Source organism: Triturus cristatus, chromosome 12 (genome assembly GCF_964204655.1).
Source record: "Triturus cristatus chromosome 12, aTriCri1.1, whole genome shotgun sequence".
In the NCBI taxonomy this organism is placed as follows: domain Eukaryota; kingdom Metazoa; phylum Chordata; class Amphibia; order Caudata; family Salamandridae; genus Triturus; species Triturus cristatus.
Genome location: NC_140595.1, coordinates 16,034,601 through 16,051,273, shown reverse-complemented (window position 1 = coordinate 16,051,273; position 16,673 = coordinate 16,034,601). Strand labels below are relative to the sequence as shown.

General features: G+C 45.7%; 1 protein-coding gene across 4 annotated transcripts in view; it reads left to right on the top strand.

Annotated features, from left to right (window-relative positions):
* The window catches only part of CELF5 (CUGBP Elav-like family member 5), a 376,224-nt gene that overhangs the window by 260,116 nt on the left and 99,435 nt on the right, over nucleotides 1-16,673 (top strand). For 2 of the 4 annotated variants that reach the window (XM_085638933.1, XM_085638932.1), the window contains exons 4-5: nucleotides 13,614-13,742; nucleotides 15,302-15,381. In XM_085638933.1, coding sequence (XP_085495059.1) covers nucleotides 13,614-13,742; nucleotides 15,302-15,381 — 209 coding nt within the window. The remainder of the gene's footprint in view (nucleotides 1-13,613; nucleotides 13,743-15,301; nucleotides 15,382-16,673) is intronic. The other 2 variants (XM_085638935.1, XM_085638934.1) reach the window with 1 other exon arrangement.

Genomic DNA, 16,673 nt, shown 5'->3' with positions numbered 1-16,673 from the left:
GTTACACAACACTGCCCTGTGCATATTACACCCCAAGGCGCATATCGCATAGCACGCGCTAGTGCCTGTGCTATCTCGCGCTCTCCAATGAATCTGTCATTGCGCACAATGTATTGCATATTATATTTCACGCCCCGGTTCATCTTATACCACACTTTTTGGTGCATAGTTTATACCATATACTATATCTAGTTTTCATTTTCAATCGTGCTCTCAGGACTATGTTCTATATAACACTGCGTCCACCTACCCTTTTCACGGGCATTACATTTTGCGATGGGGGGTGGAGGGTCAGGGGGTGTTTCTGCCAAGTGTGCCCGGAGTCACAGTCACAAACGTCCTCTTCTTCCTGAATAAAAGTGAGATTATGCTGCATACTTGTTCATATTTTAAGTAGTTCGCACAGACACACATTTTAAAAACAATAAAGTTCCTAATACCCACCTTCTCTGAACAGTTAGCTTGCTGCCCCATCCACCTCCTCCCTATCCTCTGTTGTCTGAATCCATGGACTAGCCTCTTCCCTCCTGCCATGCATGGTCTGATGTGCTGCCACTGCCCTCCATTTAGCATGATGTACCAGTCCACTCCTCCTGCCCTCCATTGCCCAATTATATGGCCCATCATTGACCTCCTGCTTAGCCTCTGTGCTTAGCTTGCTGCCCCTATTCTCCTTCCCCCTGCCCTCCGATGTCTTTGTGCATGCCCCTGCTCCATCCTTTTTGCCCACCATGTTCCATGGACCTGCCACTCCTATCTACTCTGAGTGTTCTGTTGAGCTGCCACTCCCCTCCCACCTGCCTAGCATTGTCAGATGACTGTAACCTGTCCCTGCCACCTCCACCCTGCCTGTCCACATGCCATGACCCTATCCCCTTCCTCCTGTCCTCCATGGTCCATTTTACTGCCACACCCTTCTGCCCTCCCTGGTCTGTTGTGCTGCAACTGCTCCTCCTGCCTGCCCCGTGCGGTCTGTTGTGAGGCCCCTTCCCCTGAACTCTCTTGTCTGTGCCCAGGTCCTGACCCTCCCTATCCTCCATGGTCCTTTGTGCATGTCCCTGCACCCTCCTTCTTGCCCATCATATCCATTGTACTGCCACTAATCCTCCTGCTTGCCATGCATGGTCTTCTGTGCTGCCATGGCCCCTCCCACCTTCCCTGTGTTGTCAGCTAGCTGCCCCTGACCCCCTCCCACCTTCCCTCCATGGTTTGTGTGTATGCCACCATAGTCTCATTGTTGCTCTCCATGGTGTGTCTTGTTTCTAGTGCCCATCCTGCCAGACCTCCATGGTCATCTTGCTGCTCATGCCCTGCCCCCTTGCCCCCAGCCCTCTTGTTTCCATTTGCAGACCCCTATTCCCTCCCTCCTGGCTTGTCTGTTCCATTGTAATGCCCCTGATCCGTCCCTCCTGCCCTTTATGGTCTGTTATGCTGCAGCTTTCTCTCCTGTCTGTCCATTATGGTCTGCTGGCTACCATAGCCTCTTTCCCCTCTGTTCTCTGTTGTCCATGTGCATGGTCCTGTCCCCTCCCTATTGCTTTCTATGGATTGTTGTGCTGCACTCCCGTCCCGCATGCGCTGTGTGGTGTATTGTGCTGATGCAAACCCTGATGCCTGCCCTGTAGGGTCAGTTTGGTGCACCTCTTAATGTCCCTCCTGTCCTCTGTTATCCGAGTCCATGTCCCTACCCCAATTCCTCCTGCCTACCATGATCCAATGTACCATACTTGCGAACATTTTGAACTTGGTAAGAGGGAGATGTTGAAAAAAAACTGGGGTATTGATTTTCCCCTTTGAGTTACATTGAAAAAGAGGAGATTGTAGACAGGAGACAGATCAAATAAAGCCCATTTGAGCTTAAAAACATTGGACGTTTCCTGGCTGAAACGGGTCTGTTGGCATGTATGGCTGTACTACCACTGCCTCTTCCTTCTGCCCACAATGGTCTATTATATTGCCACATCCTCTCTTGCCAGTCCTGTATTGTTGGTTTGTTGCCCCTGCCCCCCTTTCCACTGCCCTCCATAGTCTGTTGTGCTGCCACTGCCCTTCCTGCCTGCCCAGTGTGGTCAAATTGTTGCCTCTGCACTCTCCTACCTGCCTTCAATTTTCAGAGTCCGTGCCCCTGGCCTCTGATTTGATTCTTTTCAAATCCCCATATCTACAACCAAAATGAATTTGATCTTGTGGGATGTAACCAATGCTCATGTAAAGCACTCCAATACCTGACAAGTCTGCACTATATAAAACTGCGAATACACAAAAAATAAGTGTTTTGCACACTTCTGTCATTGGGCTACATGTGGGCTACATCTGGGTGATATGTGTGCTGCATTTGGGCTCTTTTGTCTCTGGTGGCCATCTTGGGAGATTTATTTGTTATGAAGTTTCCTAATTTCCTCATTTACTGCAGTCTCCTCAGTAGGAAATGCTTTCAGTTTTTTACTTTGATTCCATCACGAAGGTATTCAGATATGTCACACATTTGCCATAAATTCTGAATGTTAGCACTCTAGTTGCTCGTTAGATCACTGTAGTAAAGCTACTGCTCACCACGGAAGTCTGCTGCTGGTATTAAAAGTGCATGTTTCAGTCTGCATATCAGAATTTTTTAATGAAATAGAAGAGGATTTGAGAAGTCACTCAAAATGTGCCCTAATTTTTCTTTCTTCAGCACTAATCATAATTTCTATGGCAAAATGAACCCCCTCATTGTGCTCCTTTTTCAATTAAATGTTTTAAGTGTTACCAGTTTATTCAATCAAGATGGCTTCAGGTGTGCCATACTTTTGTCATAAGTAAGACTGTAAGCGCTCTAGTTGTTCTTAAGAACACTCTGGGACATTCTGTCATTGGGCTACATCTGGGTGATATTTGGGCTACATTTGGGCTCTTTTGTCTCTGGTGGCCATCTTGGGAGATTTATTTGTTATGAAGTTTCCTAATTTCCTCATTTACTGCAGTCTCCTCAGTGGGAATACTTTCAGTTTTTTATTTTGGTTCCATCAAGAAGGCATTCAGATGTGTCACACATTTGCCATAAATTCTGAATGTTAGCACTCTATTTGCTCATTCGATCACTGTAGTAAAGCTACTGCTCACCACGGAAGTCTGCTGCTGGTATTAAAAGTGCATGTTTCAGTCTGCATATCAGAATTTTTTAATGAAATAGAAGAAGATTTGAGAAGTCACTCAAAATGTGCCCTAATTTTTCTTTCTTCAGCACTAATCATAATTTCTATGGCAAAATGAACCCCCTCATTGTGTTCCTTTTTAAATTAAATGTTTTAAGTGTTACCAGTTTATTCAATCAAGATGGCTTCAGGTGCGCCATGCTTTTGTCATAAGTAAGACAGTAAGCGCTCTAGTTGTTCTTAAGAACACTCTGGGACATTCTGTCATTGGGCTATACTTGGGCTACATCTGGGTGATATTTGGGCTACATATGGGCTCTTTTGTCTCTGGTGGCCATCTTGGGAGATTTATTTGTTATGAAGTTTCCTAATTTCCTCATTTACTGCAGTCTCCTCAGTGGGAATACTTTCAGTTTTTTATTTTGGTTCCATCAAGAAGGCATTCAGATGTGTCACACATTTGCCATAAATTCTGAATGTTAGCACTATAGTTGCTCATTAGATCATTGTAGTAAAGCTACTGCTCACCAGGGAAGTCTGCTGCTGGTATTCAAAGTGCATGTTTCAGTCTGCATGTCAGAATTGTTTTATGAAATAGAAGAGGATTTGAGAAGTCAAAATGTGCCCTAATTTTTCTTTCTGCAGCACTAATCATAATTTCTATGGCAAAATGAACCCCCTTATTTTGTTCCTTTGTAAATTAAATGTTTTAAGAGTTACCACTTTATTCAAACCAAGATGGCTTCAGGTGTGCCATACGTTTGTCATAAGTAGGACTGTTAGTGCTCTAGTTGTTCTTTAGAACACTCTGGGAAGCTGCAGTAGAACACAAAGGAATCAACTGACAGTCTCTGCCCTTGTTGGATGTACATGTTTTACGGAGAATGTCAGACTTCATTCTCACATGACTGAGAAAGATAATGTGAATTTACAGAAAATATGCTCTCAGTTTAGCTTATAGATCACCTTCCAAACATCTGTGGGAAAAGCATGAGAAAAGAGTTTTCTCTCAAACATGATTCATGATATCACAGCAGAAGGCTTTTTCACATGGTAAAATCACCTTAGAACACACCACAATTCCTAAAATGAGTATGGTAACATCAACAAATGATTTATAATGTAACTAAAGTCTTAAAACCTTCAATTAACTGCAATGCTTTTTAATGAGGTGCTATCATGTATATTGGTCCCAAGATGGCTGCCAACACTTCTTGGATGAAGTTCTGACAGCCAATCAGATCTCACGATGAGATGTGTGGTTAGGCTCCGCCCACATATATATGTGATTTTACTTTAGATTTTCTCAGGAACTACTGAACGGATTTACACCATTTCAGCAAAAGGCACGAGTCTGAACTGAGGACTACCTATTTGCCAAATTTGGTGTAATTCCGTTCAGCACTTCGGGCTGTAGCTGCGTCAACAGGTCCTATGGGAAAATGCATGGGGAAAACGTGTTTTGGGACCCCCCTATTTTTCTCTGGCCCCGCTTGACGAATCACCGTGAAATTTTCAGGATAGGAGCGGACCGGAGCTGGCCAAAAGTTTGGAAAATTTCACGAAGATTCATCAATCGACGCCAATGTTATTCCAAATAGAATGTTGCGGATTTCCTATGGAAAATAGGTCCTAACTATAACTACCTACTGGCGACTGCCAGTGGGTAATATACACACACACATATATAAATATACATATATATATATATATATATATATATATATAGTTTACAGGGATGTTATAGTTGGGCTCAGATTTCACTCATACAAAGCCAGTGAAATTCAGCAGTTATAGTTATCTGAGCTAACTATAACTTGCGCCACAGCAATGCACTGCTTCTGATCTCACATATTACATTATTCATGACATGGTCAGTGATGACATCACTGATGACATCTCAAATGACTTAATCAGATGAGTGTGTTTTTAAGAGTTTCTGGGAGTTAAACATACATAGTAACCCACTACAAAAGTTAAATCAGTATACCAGGTGCACTACTGCTGAGTGATACTACTTGTAACATATATTACGTGTGTGCCTGTGTGACTGTATGTATCCTTGTGTGTATGGTGTGTACGTGGCCGTATGGAGGTATATGTGGGTGTGTGAGTAGCTGTGTGGGTGAGTGAGATGCTCTGTGAGTGGCTGTATTGGTGAGTGAGTGGGTGTGTCAGTGGCTGCATGAGTAAGTGGCAGTGTGAGTGGGTCTATGGGTGGGTAAGTGGGTGGGTAGTAACTGTATGGGTGAGTGAATGGGTGTCTGAATGGTTGTATGAGTCAGTGACTCTGTGTAAGTGGCTGTATAGGTGAGTGAGGAACTGAGCAGATGTTTGCTTAAGTTAGTTGGTGTGAGTGGCTGTATTAGAGAGTAAGTGTCTGTGATTGGCTGTATGGGTAAGCGGATGTGTGAGTGCTTGTATGGACGTGTGAATGGGTATGTAAGTGATTGTGTGGTTGTGTGAGTAAGTGTGTGAGTGCTTGTATGGGTGAGTGAGTGACTGTTTTGTGAGTCTGTTGGGTGAGTGAGTGGGTGTGTGAGTGAGTATGTCGGTAAATGAGTGGGTGTGTGAGTAGCTGTGTGGGTGGATGACTGGCTCTATGGGTGAATGAATGGTTGTGTGTGTGGCTGTACAAGTGAGTTGGTTGTGAGTGCCTCTATGGTGGAGTCAGTGGGTGTGTGAGTACTGGTGTGGGTGTATGAGAGGTTGTATGGGGGTGTAAGTGGGTGTGTGAGGGGTTCTGTGGATGATGTCATCAATGATGCATGTCCCCCCTTTCCTGGGCAATTTGGACCCCATCCCCTAGGGCTGTGTCTTTTTAAAAGGTGGGAGGAGGGCTAAATATGCAGCTCCCTCTCTGTAATAGCAATTTTGCTCCGCTTCTTGCAATTTTGCTCCGCTTCCAAGCGAGAGCATATTTCATGCTCTCGCTTGCTGGAAGCAGAGCAGAGTTTGCTATGGCTTGGCACGAGCGGTAAAGCTCCCACCAAGCCATAGCAAACAGCTATGTCCTGGGTGTGGGCTCCCAGGACATAGTAGGGGGGTAGCGGTCCCCAGGGCCATCTTTAGCTCCAGGAGGGGTGCCGCGTGGCCCCCCTCCTTTCTTGATGGGGAGGTGGCAGTCTCCAGGGCCAAAAACGGCCCAGGAGGGGGGTGGCTCACGGCCCCCCTCCTATCTTTTGAAAAGAAGTTGGCCCCGGGCATGTGATGGTTCCTGGGGCTAGGGGAAGTCTGAGAGCCCCACAATTAAAAATCAATAACCAACCGGGTAGGTGGTGGCCCCTGGGGCACAGGGTGCCCAAGAGGCCTCCTCGATTAATTGGTGACATGTGGCCCCAGGGAGGTGGTAGGTCATGATATTTCTACTCTGACCCCTTTTCTTCTTTTTTAAATGTTTTTTCTGGGACTCTGCTCAAGTCAGGTCTCAAGATGGCTGCCAACATTTCCTGGTTTTAAGTGTTGGCAGCCAATCAGATCTTAGTCACGGATCCTCCTTGTCCCTTTATATACAAATTTGGATTTTCTTTAATATTTCAAAAACTGCTGAACAGATTTACACCAATTTAAAAAAAAGGTCGCTTTCTGGACCAACAGCTACCTTTCTGCCAAATGTGGTGTAATTCTGTTCTGCAGTTCCGGCTGTAGCCGTGTCAAAAGTTTCCTATGGAAATTAATATGGGGAAAAGGCATTTTGGGACCCCCCTTTTCTCAGCCTCCGCTTGACGGATCGCCCTGACACTTTCCAAAACAGCAGATGAATTAAGCATGGAACTAGTATTGAAAAATTTGCGAGGATTTGTGAAATGACGCCAAAGTTATTGGCAAATGAAAATACACTCTTCGTATGGAAATTAGGTCCTTATCAGGATTCATGGTAACCTGACACCTAAAATGGCACCCGCAGTTCTCCATACCTGTCTTGGTATTGCGGACCCCAGGCAACACATTTAGGTATCTGGAAACCACGAATCCCAAAAGGGATCCGCAGATAGGGCAAGTTCATACCCGAGCACAGCAAACCAAGGGTAAGCTTCACCACCTGTGCCTCACAATTTATGGGTTTGTGGGCATGGCTTCAGAAATGCACAACCCTGGAAGGAGAGGCAAAGGTCAGAGAAGCTTGCCCTTGGTTCAGTGCACTCAGACATGGTGCTTTCTCTGGCTTTACAGTTCCAAACCTAGGGGTAAGAATCCCCCCCAAAAAGGCTTGGCTGCCAAGGTCTGTGGGCCAATCCAAAACAGGGAGTAGGGTGTCTTTGGGTGCAGCACCAGGCTGTAGGCACTGTGGCCAGCCACTGCTGCATTTAATGCATCAGATGGAAATTAACTCTATCAATAAAAACAAGCATTGGCATAGCCAATAGGTCTCACCTTTGCAAGAGACTTTTATTTTGCTTTGCAGTCAACAAAGAGACATTTTGACATGCTATTTGCAGAGCAATGTTCGTAAGCTTGTGTGGGCGGGGCAAGGCAGACACCATTCATTTAGCTATCTTAACTAGAAGTGCTGTCGACCAAAACGCTTTCAGTTTTGGACCCCAGAAAAGGCAAGCAACAAAAGCCATATGGACCCTCTCATTGGGACAAAAAGTGAAACTAACCGGCAGGACAGTGCCTGTCCCCCACTTGTGTCATGTAAAGCATTACCCAACCACCACCAAAACCCTTCCAGACCCGCTAAACCCTGCAACTGAAGAGGAAGCAGTTCTCTCCAAAACATGGCTCCATTTCACAATGAACGTGTTCTGACAGAAGCAGTTCTCCATGTGTAGTGCCCTGCTGGCCCCATGCCGATCAAGCCACCCTGTCAGTATGGCCCCCACATAAAAACTATTTCTTTGACCAGGCTCACGCAGTACAGCATGGAGAGGCCGGTGGCAGCACACTAGGGGCTAAGCGAGTGGTCTAGCATCATCAAACAAAGTTTGGAGGAGTAGAAGTGGTGGAGCTTCGAAGGAAGGAGGACCACCTCGGTACACCAACCTCTGTACCTCCTACTTCCTTTCCTTGCATCTGGTGGCAGTAGCATTGCCCCACCTGTATTCCTCCAATGGTGTTTGTAGTGCTCAAAATTAAAGGGCAGTCGCAAGCCTGTTCCATAGCACTCCTGCAGCTGATGCCAACTTCCATTGCAAATGCGATGTGGTTTCATATTCGGGGAAGTGAATGGAAAGGTAGAGCCGAGGTTTCCTGCTCATCTACGAAGGGGCTAGTGCTGTTCGTACTTATATCTAAGCAGACCACTCAGGATATTGAGTACACAGTGAGGACACTCAGGGAAACAAAAGGGAGGACGGGCTTAAGGTTAGGTGTATGGTGGGAGGGAAATGGAGACAAAACACCAAACAATGCTGATTGTTTTAGAAAGAGGATGTAGCATAACATCCAGTGCTGCTGACTTTGGGAACTGGGTTCGAGTTTCGGCATTGGCTCTCCCAGAGTATACAAAAAAACAAAAATGGAGAGAAAAGCCGATCTGAGAAATTTAAATAAAACAATGGAGAAAGCCAAAAAAATGCTGTTTGTAAAATACTTACGGAACGGAATGAAAATGACAAATACTGATCCGTACGTTTTTTAGCACTATGGCAATTGGGATGGGTGAACGCGTACAGGAAGAAAAGCTGACATTTCAAATGCATGTCAATCGGAAAGGGTAAACGCGTACAGGAAGAAAAACCGACATTTCAAACACATGGGCAGGAACAAAGTAAAAAAATAGAACACTTCAACAAACCTACAAGCACAAAAGGGCAAGCCAACAAGTAACAGGGGCATGATCCATGGGAGTGGTCGACAGACAAAAAGGAGGGGCATATAATCAACATTAACCACACAGAAGCAAGCCTTTGCTCAGGACATGCAAAGCAACAAATTAAAAGCGATTGGCGGGCTGTAAACCCACAGAGCAGATACAGCATGTCTCAAAGTGGCAACTCATGTGCTGCCTAGGCGAGACCTAAAAACCATGAAATTAACCGAAAATAAACACTTAAAAACAAAGTTATGTTTCCATCATAAATACCCAAAACCACTAAAATTGTCCATTAAGATATGCAACTCACACCATAACTCACATCACTTGCCATGTGGAAGGCATAAAACACACATTTCAAAATTAGACTTTAAAAAAGTCTGACTACCTAGAGCAAAACATGTCTGAGTTATGACAGAGAACATTGAAGGAAATCCAGGGCACTGAGGGGAGTCTGCAGGACAAAGAGCACTGAGTGGAGCCTACTGGACAGAGATCACTAAGGCGAGTATCCAGGAAAGAGGGTATTGAGGAATACTACAGGAAAGTGGTCACTAAGGGGAGGCTACAGGTATGAGGCACTGAAGGGAATCTACAGGAAATAAGTTATTGAAGGGACTACAAGAAAGAAGGCTTTGAGGGGATCTAGAGGAAAGAGGTCACTGCGGAACTTTACAGAAAAGAGGTTACTGAAGTAGTCTACTAGTAAAAAGGCTTTGAAGGAGATTACAGGAAAGAGGTCACTCCAGGAGTCTACAGAAAAGAGGTCACTGATGAAGTTTACAAGCAAGAAGGCTTTGAGGGAGGCTGCAGGAAAAAGGTCACTGTGGGAGTCTATAGGAAAGAGGTCACTCAGGGAGTCTACAGGAAACAGGTTATTGGGGGAGTCTACAAGAAAGAAGGCTTTGAGGGAGTCTATAGGAAAGAGGTCACTGAAGGGATCTACAAGCAAGAAGGCTTTGAGGGAGTCTACAAGAAAGAGGTCACTGAGGGAATCCACAAGCAAGAAGGCTTTAAAGTAGGCCTGGGCTAAAATTCCGTTCCGCTTGCGGAAATTGCGATAATTTGAAAATGTTGCGTTCCGCGGAGAGCGCGAAAATGTCAAAATTTCCGCAATCCGCATTTTACCGGAATTTTTTTGCTTGCTCGCGCTGTAAAATAATACATTCTCGCGTGCGCGCGATTGCCTTACCTGAATCCCCGCATTCGCCGACAAGTTTTCCCGATCCGGTCGCGTTCTCCACGAGATGTTGGATTGTTGGTAGCCATTAGCGCTGTCTCGCGACAGGTCGCGCCCGCAGTAATGTCATTCGTCGCGCGATCACGTCTTTCTTCTCGCGATCATGCACCACGAGACAAGTGAAAACAAGTTGGCCGCGCCCGCGAGCAACCACATGGGTAAGTTGGCGAGCCGCGCCCACGCAGAAAATACCGCGAACGGGCGGGAAAAAAACTTTCGCATCTTCGCGATATTTCCGCGTGTTTGCGGAGATTTTTAACATTTTCGCGATCAATTGCGAAAGGGAATTTCGCAAATTCCGCCCACCTCTACTTTAAAGGAGTCTACAGGAAATAGGTCACTGAGAGAGGCTGCAGGAAAGAGGTCACTGAGGGACGCTGCAGGAAAGAGGTCACTGCTGGAGTCTACAGGAAAGAGGTCCCTGAGGGAGTCTACGGGAAAGATGTCACTGAAGGGAGTCTACAAGAAAGAAGGCTTTGAGGGAGTCTACAGGAAAGAGGTCACAGAGAGTCAACAACAAAGGGGTCGCTGAGGGAGTCTACAAGCAAGAAGGCTTTGAGGGAGTCTACAAGAAAGAGGTCAATTAAGGAAGTCTACAGGAAATACAGCACTGAGGGTGTTTACAGAAAATATTCCTCTGAGGGGAGCCTACAAGAATGAGAACACTAAGTGAAGTCTTTGGAAAGAGAGTAGCAAGAGTGGCCTACAGGGAAAAGGTTTGCAATTAAAATCTACAGGAAAGAATCCACTGAGTGGAGTCTACAGGAAAGATGTCACTTAGGGAGTCTACAGGGACGAATCACTGAGGGAGTATACAAGGAAGAAGACTTTGAGGGAGAATACAGCAAAGAGGTCAAGGAGGGATTCTACAGGAACGGGTCACTGAGGGAGTCTACAGGAAAGAGGGCTTTGACTGGAGCATACAGGAAGGAGGTAACTGGATGTAGTCCACAGGAAGGACAACATTGAGGGGAGCATACAGAAAAAAGGACATGGCAGGGAATCGACCGAAAAGAAGACACTGCAGAAAGTCTACAGAGCAGTGACGGAGCCCCTTTTCTGTCTCTGTGCAGTGACAGGGGGTGGCCTCAGTATAGCATCGTTCTTGCACTGGGTGTTTAAGCAGTGATAGGGCTCGTGTCTGTGCTCCCGAGTAGTGAAAGACTTGTTTGTGTGCTGGAGCAGTAACAGTGCCCAGTTTCTATCTCTCAGGGCCAGCTTTAGGGCAGTGCAAGTGGTGCAGCCGCACCTGGTGCTGAGCTTGTTTCGGGGGAGACTGTGTTTAGAAATTATTTATGGGTTTAAAAGCATCTGCTGCAGCCTTCCTTGTGTGTCCATCAATTTTCAGGAAACGATAAAAATGTCAAGACAACTCTGGTAAGTAATGTTCCTCCTGGAGAGAGATCTTTTGTCAAGTTTCAGTTTTGACTCATTATAAAGTAGCACAGAAGGTTAATATGCCTGCTGCAAAGATCCTGTACCATGCAGGTCACAGAACTGTATTTTATGCAGATAGCTCAGTGGGTTACTGCTTTCGTCACAGACATTCTATAGTTACTTGCAGTTCACAAGTTGTGATCTTAATATAGCACATTGACCTTTGAACTGTAATGAAAGAGCTTCATGCAAACTTCATGGTATAGGTTAGAACTTTATGTTTTTACCCATTCTTTTGTTGTTCTAATGTTGCTAAAAAAAGGGTTTGCTTGAATAGAAATAGATTCTTATTGGTAAAGCCAACCCCATTCACTGTGGAATGTTTTAAATCCCGAGTTTCCACTTTTCCAGACCAAACACTCTTAAAACATGCTGATTAGTAGTATGGATGGCGTGACTCCTACAACTTGTAATCCTCATTGTCTTATGTGACATAGACTAACACGTATGATTCATTTTTTTGTATAATGTGTGTGTGATGTAAAGTGCTCTCACACCTTACACTTGTATGAGTAGCGCTGTAAAACAACTGAAATGCATGTGAGAGAGGGCTATGGAGAGATGAGGGGCACTGCTGGAGGGTGGTAGTGAGGGAATCCATGAAGAAGGAGGTCAGTAGTGACTAATCACTCACAATCTGCATCTCTGAAAATGTTTGCACCCTGTCTGTGTCTCTGGACAGGTGCCTGCCTGTGGGCCAATTTATATTTCGGCGGACGGGTTTCTCCGTGCTGGATATCCCGCCTGCCGAAAGAAATATAAATTCCACTATATACTATGGGATTTATATTTCGGCAGAGGGGATAGCCGTCACCGTTGTGACAGAGTAACCCGTCCACTGAATATAAGTCAGGCCCGGTGTCTTTGAGCAGTGACAGAGCTCGGGGGTCTCTCTTGGCTTTGAAGTCATCTGTGCTTGAAACAATGAAGATCTCATTTGTGTAACTTCTGATATACATTTGACTCCCTCCGCCCCATAGTTCCCCCATTATGAAACTACTTGTAATATATATGTCACGTGATGCCCATACACTTGCGCTCTTCTTGACAAGCACATTTCATCCCTTCCTGTTTGAATCATTCGTGTTGGCATGAATGTGATGTTTGAGAAAACAAACACCTACACTACCAATTTTAAGAATCCATTTCACCTAGCATGGTTCCTTCATCTTTCCTAAAGAATAGAATTGTGCAAATGTTAGAATCTGTCCAGTGAGTGCCTTTTATCTCAAAATTGCATTCTACAAGTATTTTTTGTATTTTTTTGTATTAAGGGATCACGTTTCGCTTCTTTTCCTTTTTTTCTACCCCCAACCATCACCTGCTGCACTATTTCCTCCATGATTTCTTCTCTTCCTCGGGGCAGAAGCCTGATTGCTTTCTACAGTACCCTTCCCCCTTTCCTCCTCTCTCCACCCCCTACTCTTCCCTCCAACTGTCTTTGTCTTGCCTTTTCTTGGAGAGTACATCTCTAACCTTTCTCCTTATCCCCAACACCCACTCCTGCTTGCCTCCCCCTTCCTGGGCATAATTTTTATCTTTTCCCCATTTTGTAAAACTAGAGGGCACCTTCAAGTCTTTGTTTTTTCTTCCCCTTATCTGCCCCCCGTTTCTCTGCCCCTTTTCATTACCTGTTCTACTTTCGCTTCTGTCTGCCATCTGTGCTCCTCGTGTGTTAGGGCTGCAGTATATATAGAAAACAGACTTCAACACCTTTATACTGTTTCCCCAATCTTTCAAATAATAAATAGGCTGAAATTCCTGCATTTTAAGGAATCTTTTGAAGTTGTGTTCATTTTGCTGACTTGGAATTTGATACCAGGTCTTGATGGGTTTTTTTCATGTTTTTTTTTCTAATTTTTGGCCATTCTCATTATTAGAATTTCTAACAAAACATTTTCGACATTTCGGATTTTCATACCTTGTATTCATGACTGGTTTTTCGATTAAACCACATATCACAGCGCGCCACAGCCAGAATACTGTCGAATATTGCCCTGATCCGAGATTTACAGAAGATTGATGGTTCTATGTTTAACTGTAGGAGACAGGAAGTTGTTTGTGGGCATGCTCAGTAAGCATCAGTCCGAGGATGACGTGCTGCACCTCTTTGAGCCTTTTGGGGTGATTGACGAATGTACAGTTCTGCGCGGACCGGATGGAAGCAGTAAAGGTGTGAGTTTCATCTCTATTTCTCACCTGTCTGTAGCTTAAACCTCCCCGGGCTGCTCTCTGGAGGGGCGTCCAGCAGGGTCAACGTGAAGCGTGTGCGCCCCACCTGGACCACATAGATGGCCCAGCGGGCAGTGTGACTAGCGGTGGATTGTTCTGTGTTGCCAGTCTAGACGTCATTGTCCTAGAAAGTCAGATGAGGAGGGTGGGAGATGTTTTCCAGAAGGATCCGAGACGGTAGGGACACCTTTTGTCACCTGCTTGTGTGATTGGCTCTCCTAGTTGCTCCTCCCAGACATTTAGAGTGCAGATTTTTCTTTAAAAAAGAACTGCCGCCCCCTTAACAGTCTGTATTGATAGATAGTAATTTGTAGACCTGAAACACCATATATATTTATTTTTTTATAAAAAATCACTTTCTGAGTGGTTCACTTGTATGTTTCTTGGAAACAGGAAGCTGGATGTGCCTCTGCTCGGCGCCGCCTTCATTAGGCCAGTATTGCACTCTGGGTAATCTTTCAAGCCGCACTCTCTCTCCCTTGATTTACCCTCTCTATGAGGTTTTGCCAGGAAGGGCCTCTAGGGGGCAGCAGCGACTGAGGCTCTGGGGATCCACTCTGTACAGAAAGTGACTGCTGCCACCTATGGCTCTTTATGGCTAAACCTGCCACATGCTTCAGGGCTGCACCTGGCATTACCCACAATGCACGAGTGAGCCATACAAAATGGCGCCGGTTAGATGCTCTTCCTACTTCCTGGTTATGAGAATCAAAGAAAGTAAAGGGAACACATGGAAATATATAAATGTAGTGGTTCGAGTTTATTAAGGTTTGGCTTTCAGTAGGGAAAATATCCTGGTGAGTCTTAGGGGTGACAGAAGGAAGTTTGCCAATCAAGAGCCTTCTGGAAACCCTGGCACTTCCATGCTGTTAAAGGCCACTTTGTGCACAGGAGACATCTGGGACAGTGTTGTGTACTTGTGTGTAGTTGCATCACCTAAGTGTAAGTGGGAATGCCACTTACGCCTCGCTCCCCTTGTCATTTACCACCTGGGCCTACCCTAAAATCATCAGCCCGTGACCAAGAAATTGAAAGATGTTGCAAGATTCCCATACTTCATCGTTGCCCGGGACACCTACTCAGCTTTGGAATATATCCTCTTTTGCATTAAAAAGGGAAAAAATACTATTTAAGTGGCAAACTGAGCAGTCATGGGGAAGCAAAGTATACATACACGCATAGATGTTTCCTTTGCACAAGGTGAGGTCTATAAATGTTGAGGAGCCCTTAGCTTGAGGACAAGTCCATCTCATCTGCATCTTGTCAAGTGGAGCGTTGCTCTGTTGGTGGAAAGTGGTGTGTAGGTTACTCATCTGTCTGTCTGAATTAGACTAAATTGCCTGTGCTTGCAGACGCTTGCCCAAGAGAGCACTTCTCCCTGTTGTCTGTCTACCATTTTTGTAAGTCTGTTGCTTGATTTCCTTGCTGGTTATTATAGTCTCACTACAATCTTTCTTTTTTTTCTCTTCTCTTTGTCTCCTATTTGTTTCTTTTGTCCAGGCTGTGCCTTTGTAAAGTTTTCTTCTCACACGGAGGCACAAGCAGCTATCCAGGCTCTACATGGCAGCCAAACTATGCCAGTGAGTATCTCGCCATCCTTCATGTGTGTGCCAAGATGACATGCATTAAGTACTAAGCACAGTGTCACAAGGTGAGCCTTGGGTGGGTTGGTCCAGAGCTGTAAGAAGCCGCTTCATCTCCACGAGTGTACGACCCAAAGACCGAGCAAGGCCTCTGGACTGAAGCCTCATGAGACAGCCAGAGGCATTCAAGGACTGAGTGCTCTACTCATTGGCCTGAGTGACCCTTGGGTGGGTTGGTCCAGAGCTGTAAGATGATGGGTCATCTCTGTGAGTGTACGACCCAAAGACCGAGCAAGGCCTCTGGACTGAATTCTCGTGAGACAGCCAGAGGGATTCAAGGACTGAGTGCTCTACTCATTGGCCTGAGTGACCCTTGGGTGGGTTGGTCCAGAGCTGTAAGATGCTGGGTCATCTCTGTGAGTGTACAGCCCAAAGAACGAGCAAGGCCTCTGGACTGAAGCCTCGTGAGACAGCCAGAGGGATTCAAGGACTGAGTGCTCTACTCATTGGCCTGAATGTTCCATCGGGTGGGTAGCCATAAGGATGCAGAGTCTTTCATTCCTATGACCTGATGGCTGTGGGATTTGTGTTCAGTATCTACCGCCTTTTACTTCAAGAGCCAGCTGGACCGGGGAGATTGCCTCAGGTGTAAGGAGTCTTTCACCCGAAAGGCTGGATGCGCTGCTGAGAGGACCATGGTGCCCCGTCCCTCCGCTGAGCCCTAAAACCTTCCCACATCAAGAGTACTTTAAGAAAACCAGCATCATGAGAAATGTCACAGAGCTCACGAACATCCCTTCTTCTGACAAACCTGAAACACGTATAGCCATCACAGAGTGTGAACCAACCGATACCGTCAACCACTGTTTCATTAACAAAAGGACCGCCTCTCGACTTCCGGCACCCACAGTGACAAACAATAGCAGTGGCACCCGAGTTCAAAGTCGAGGGAGACTAAACCACACCCCCTCTCTAAGGCAAACTGAAAGCCCAGTAAAATAATTCACATGGAAAAATGGTCCATGAAAAGGAAGATGTCCTCGATATTTCTGAAGATAACCAGAAAACAAAAGAAAAACGAGAATGCCGGAACCATGGAATACAGAAACAGTGTGAGGCGAGAAAGTGCTTTTATTGAGGGAATAAGTGCCACGACCTGGCCTTCCCTTCAAGAAGCACAAACCCCGGCGGTGGCATCGCCATGGAGCGGAGGCAGCAGGCAGGCAGAGGGCGGTGCCGCACTGCCCCCCTGTGTTGCAGTGGCTTCATTTCTGGAGGTTCTTTGTAAC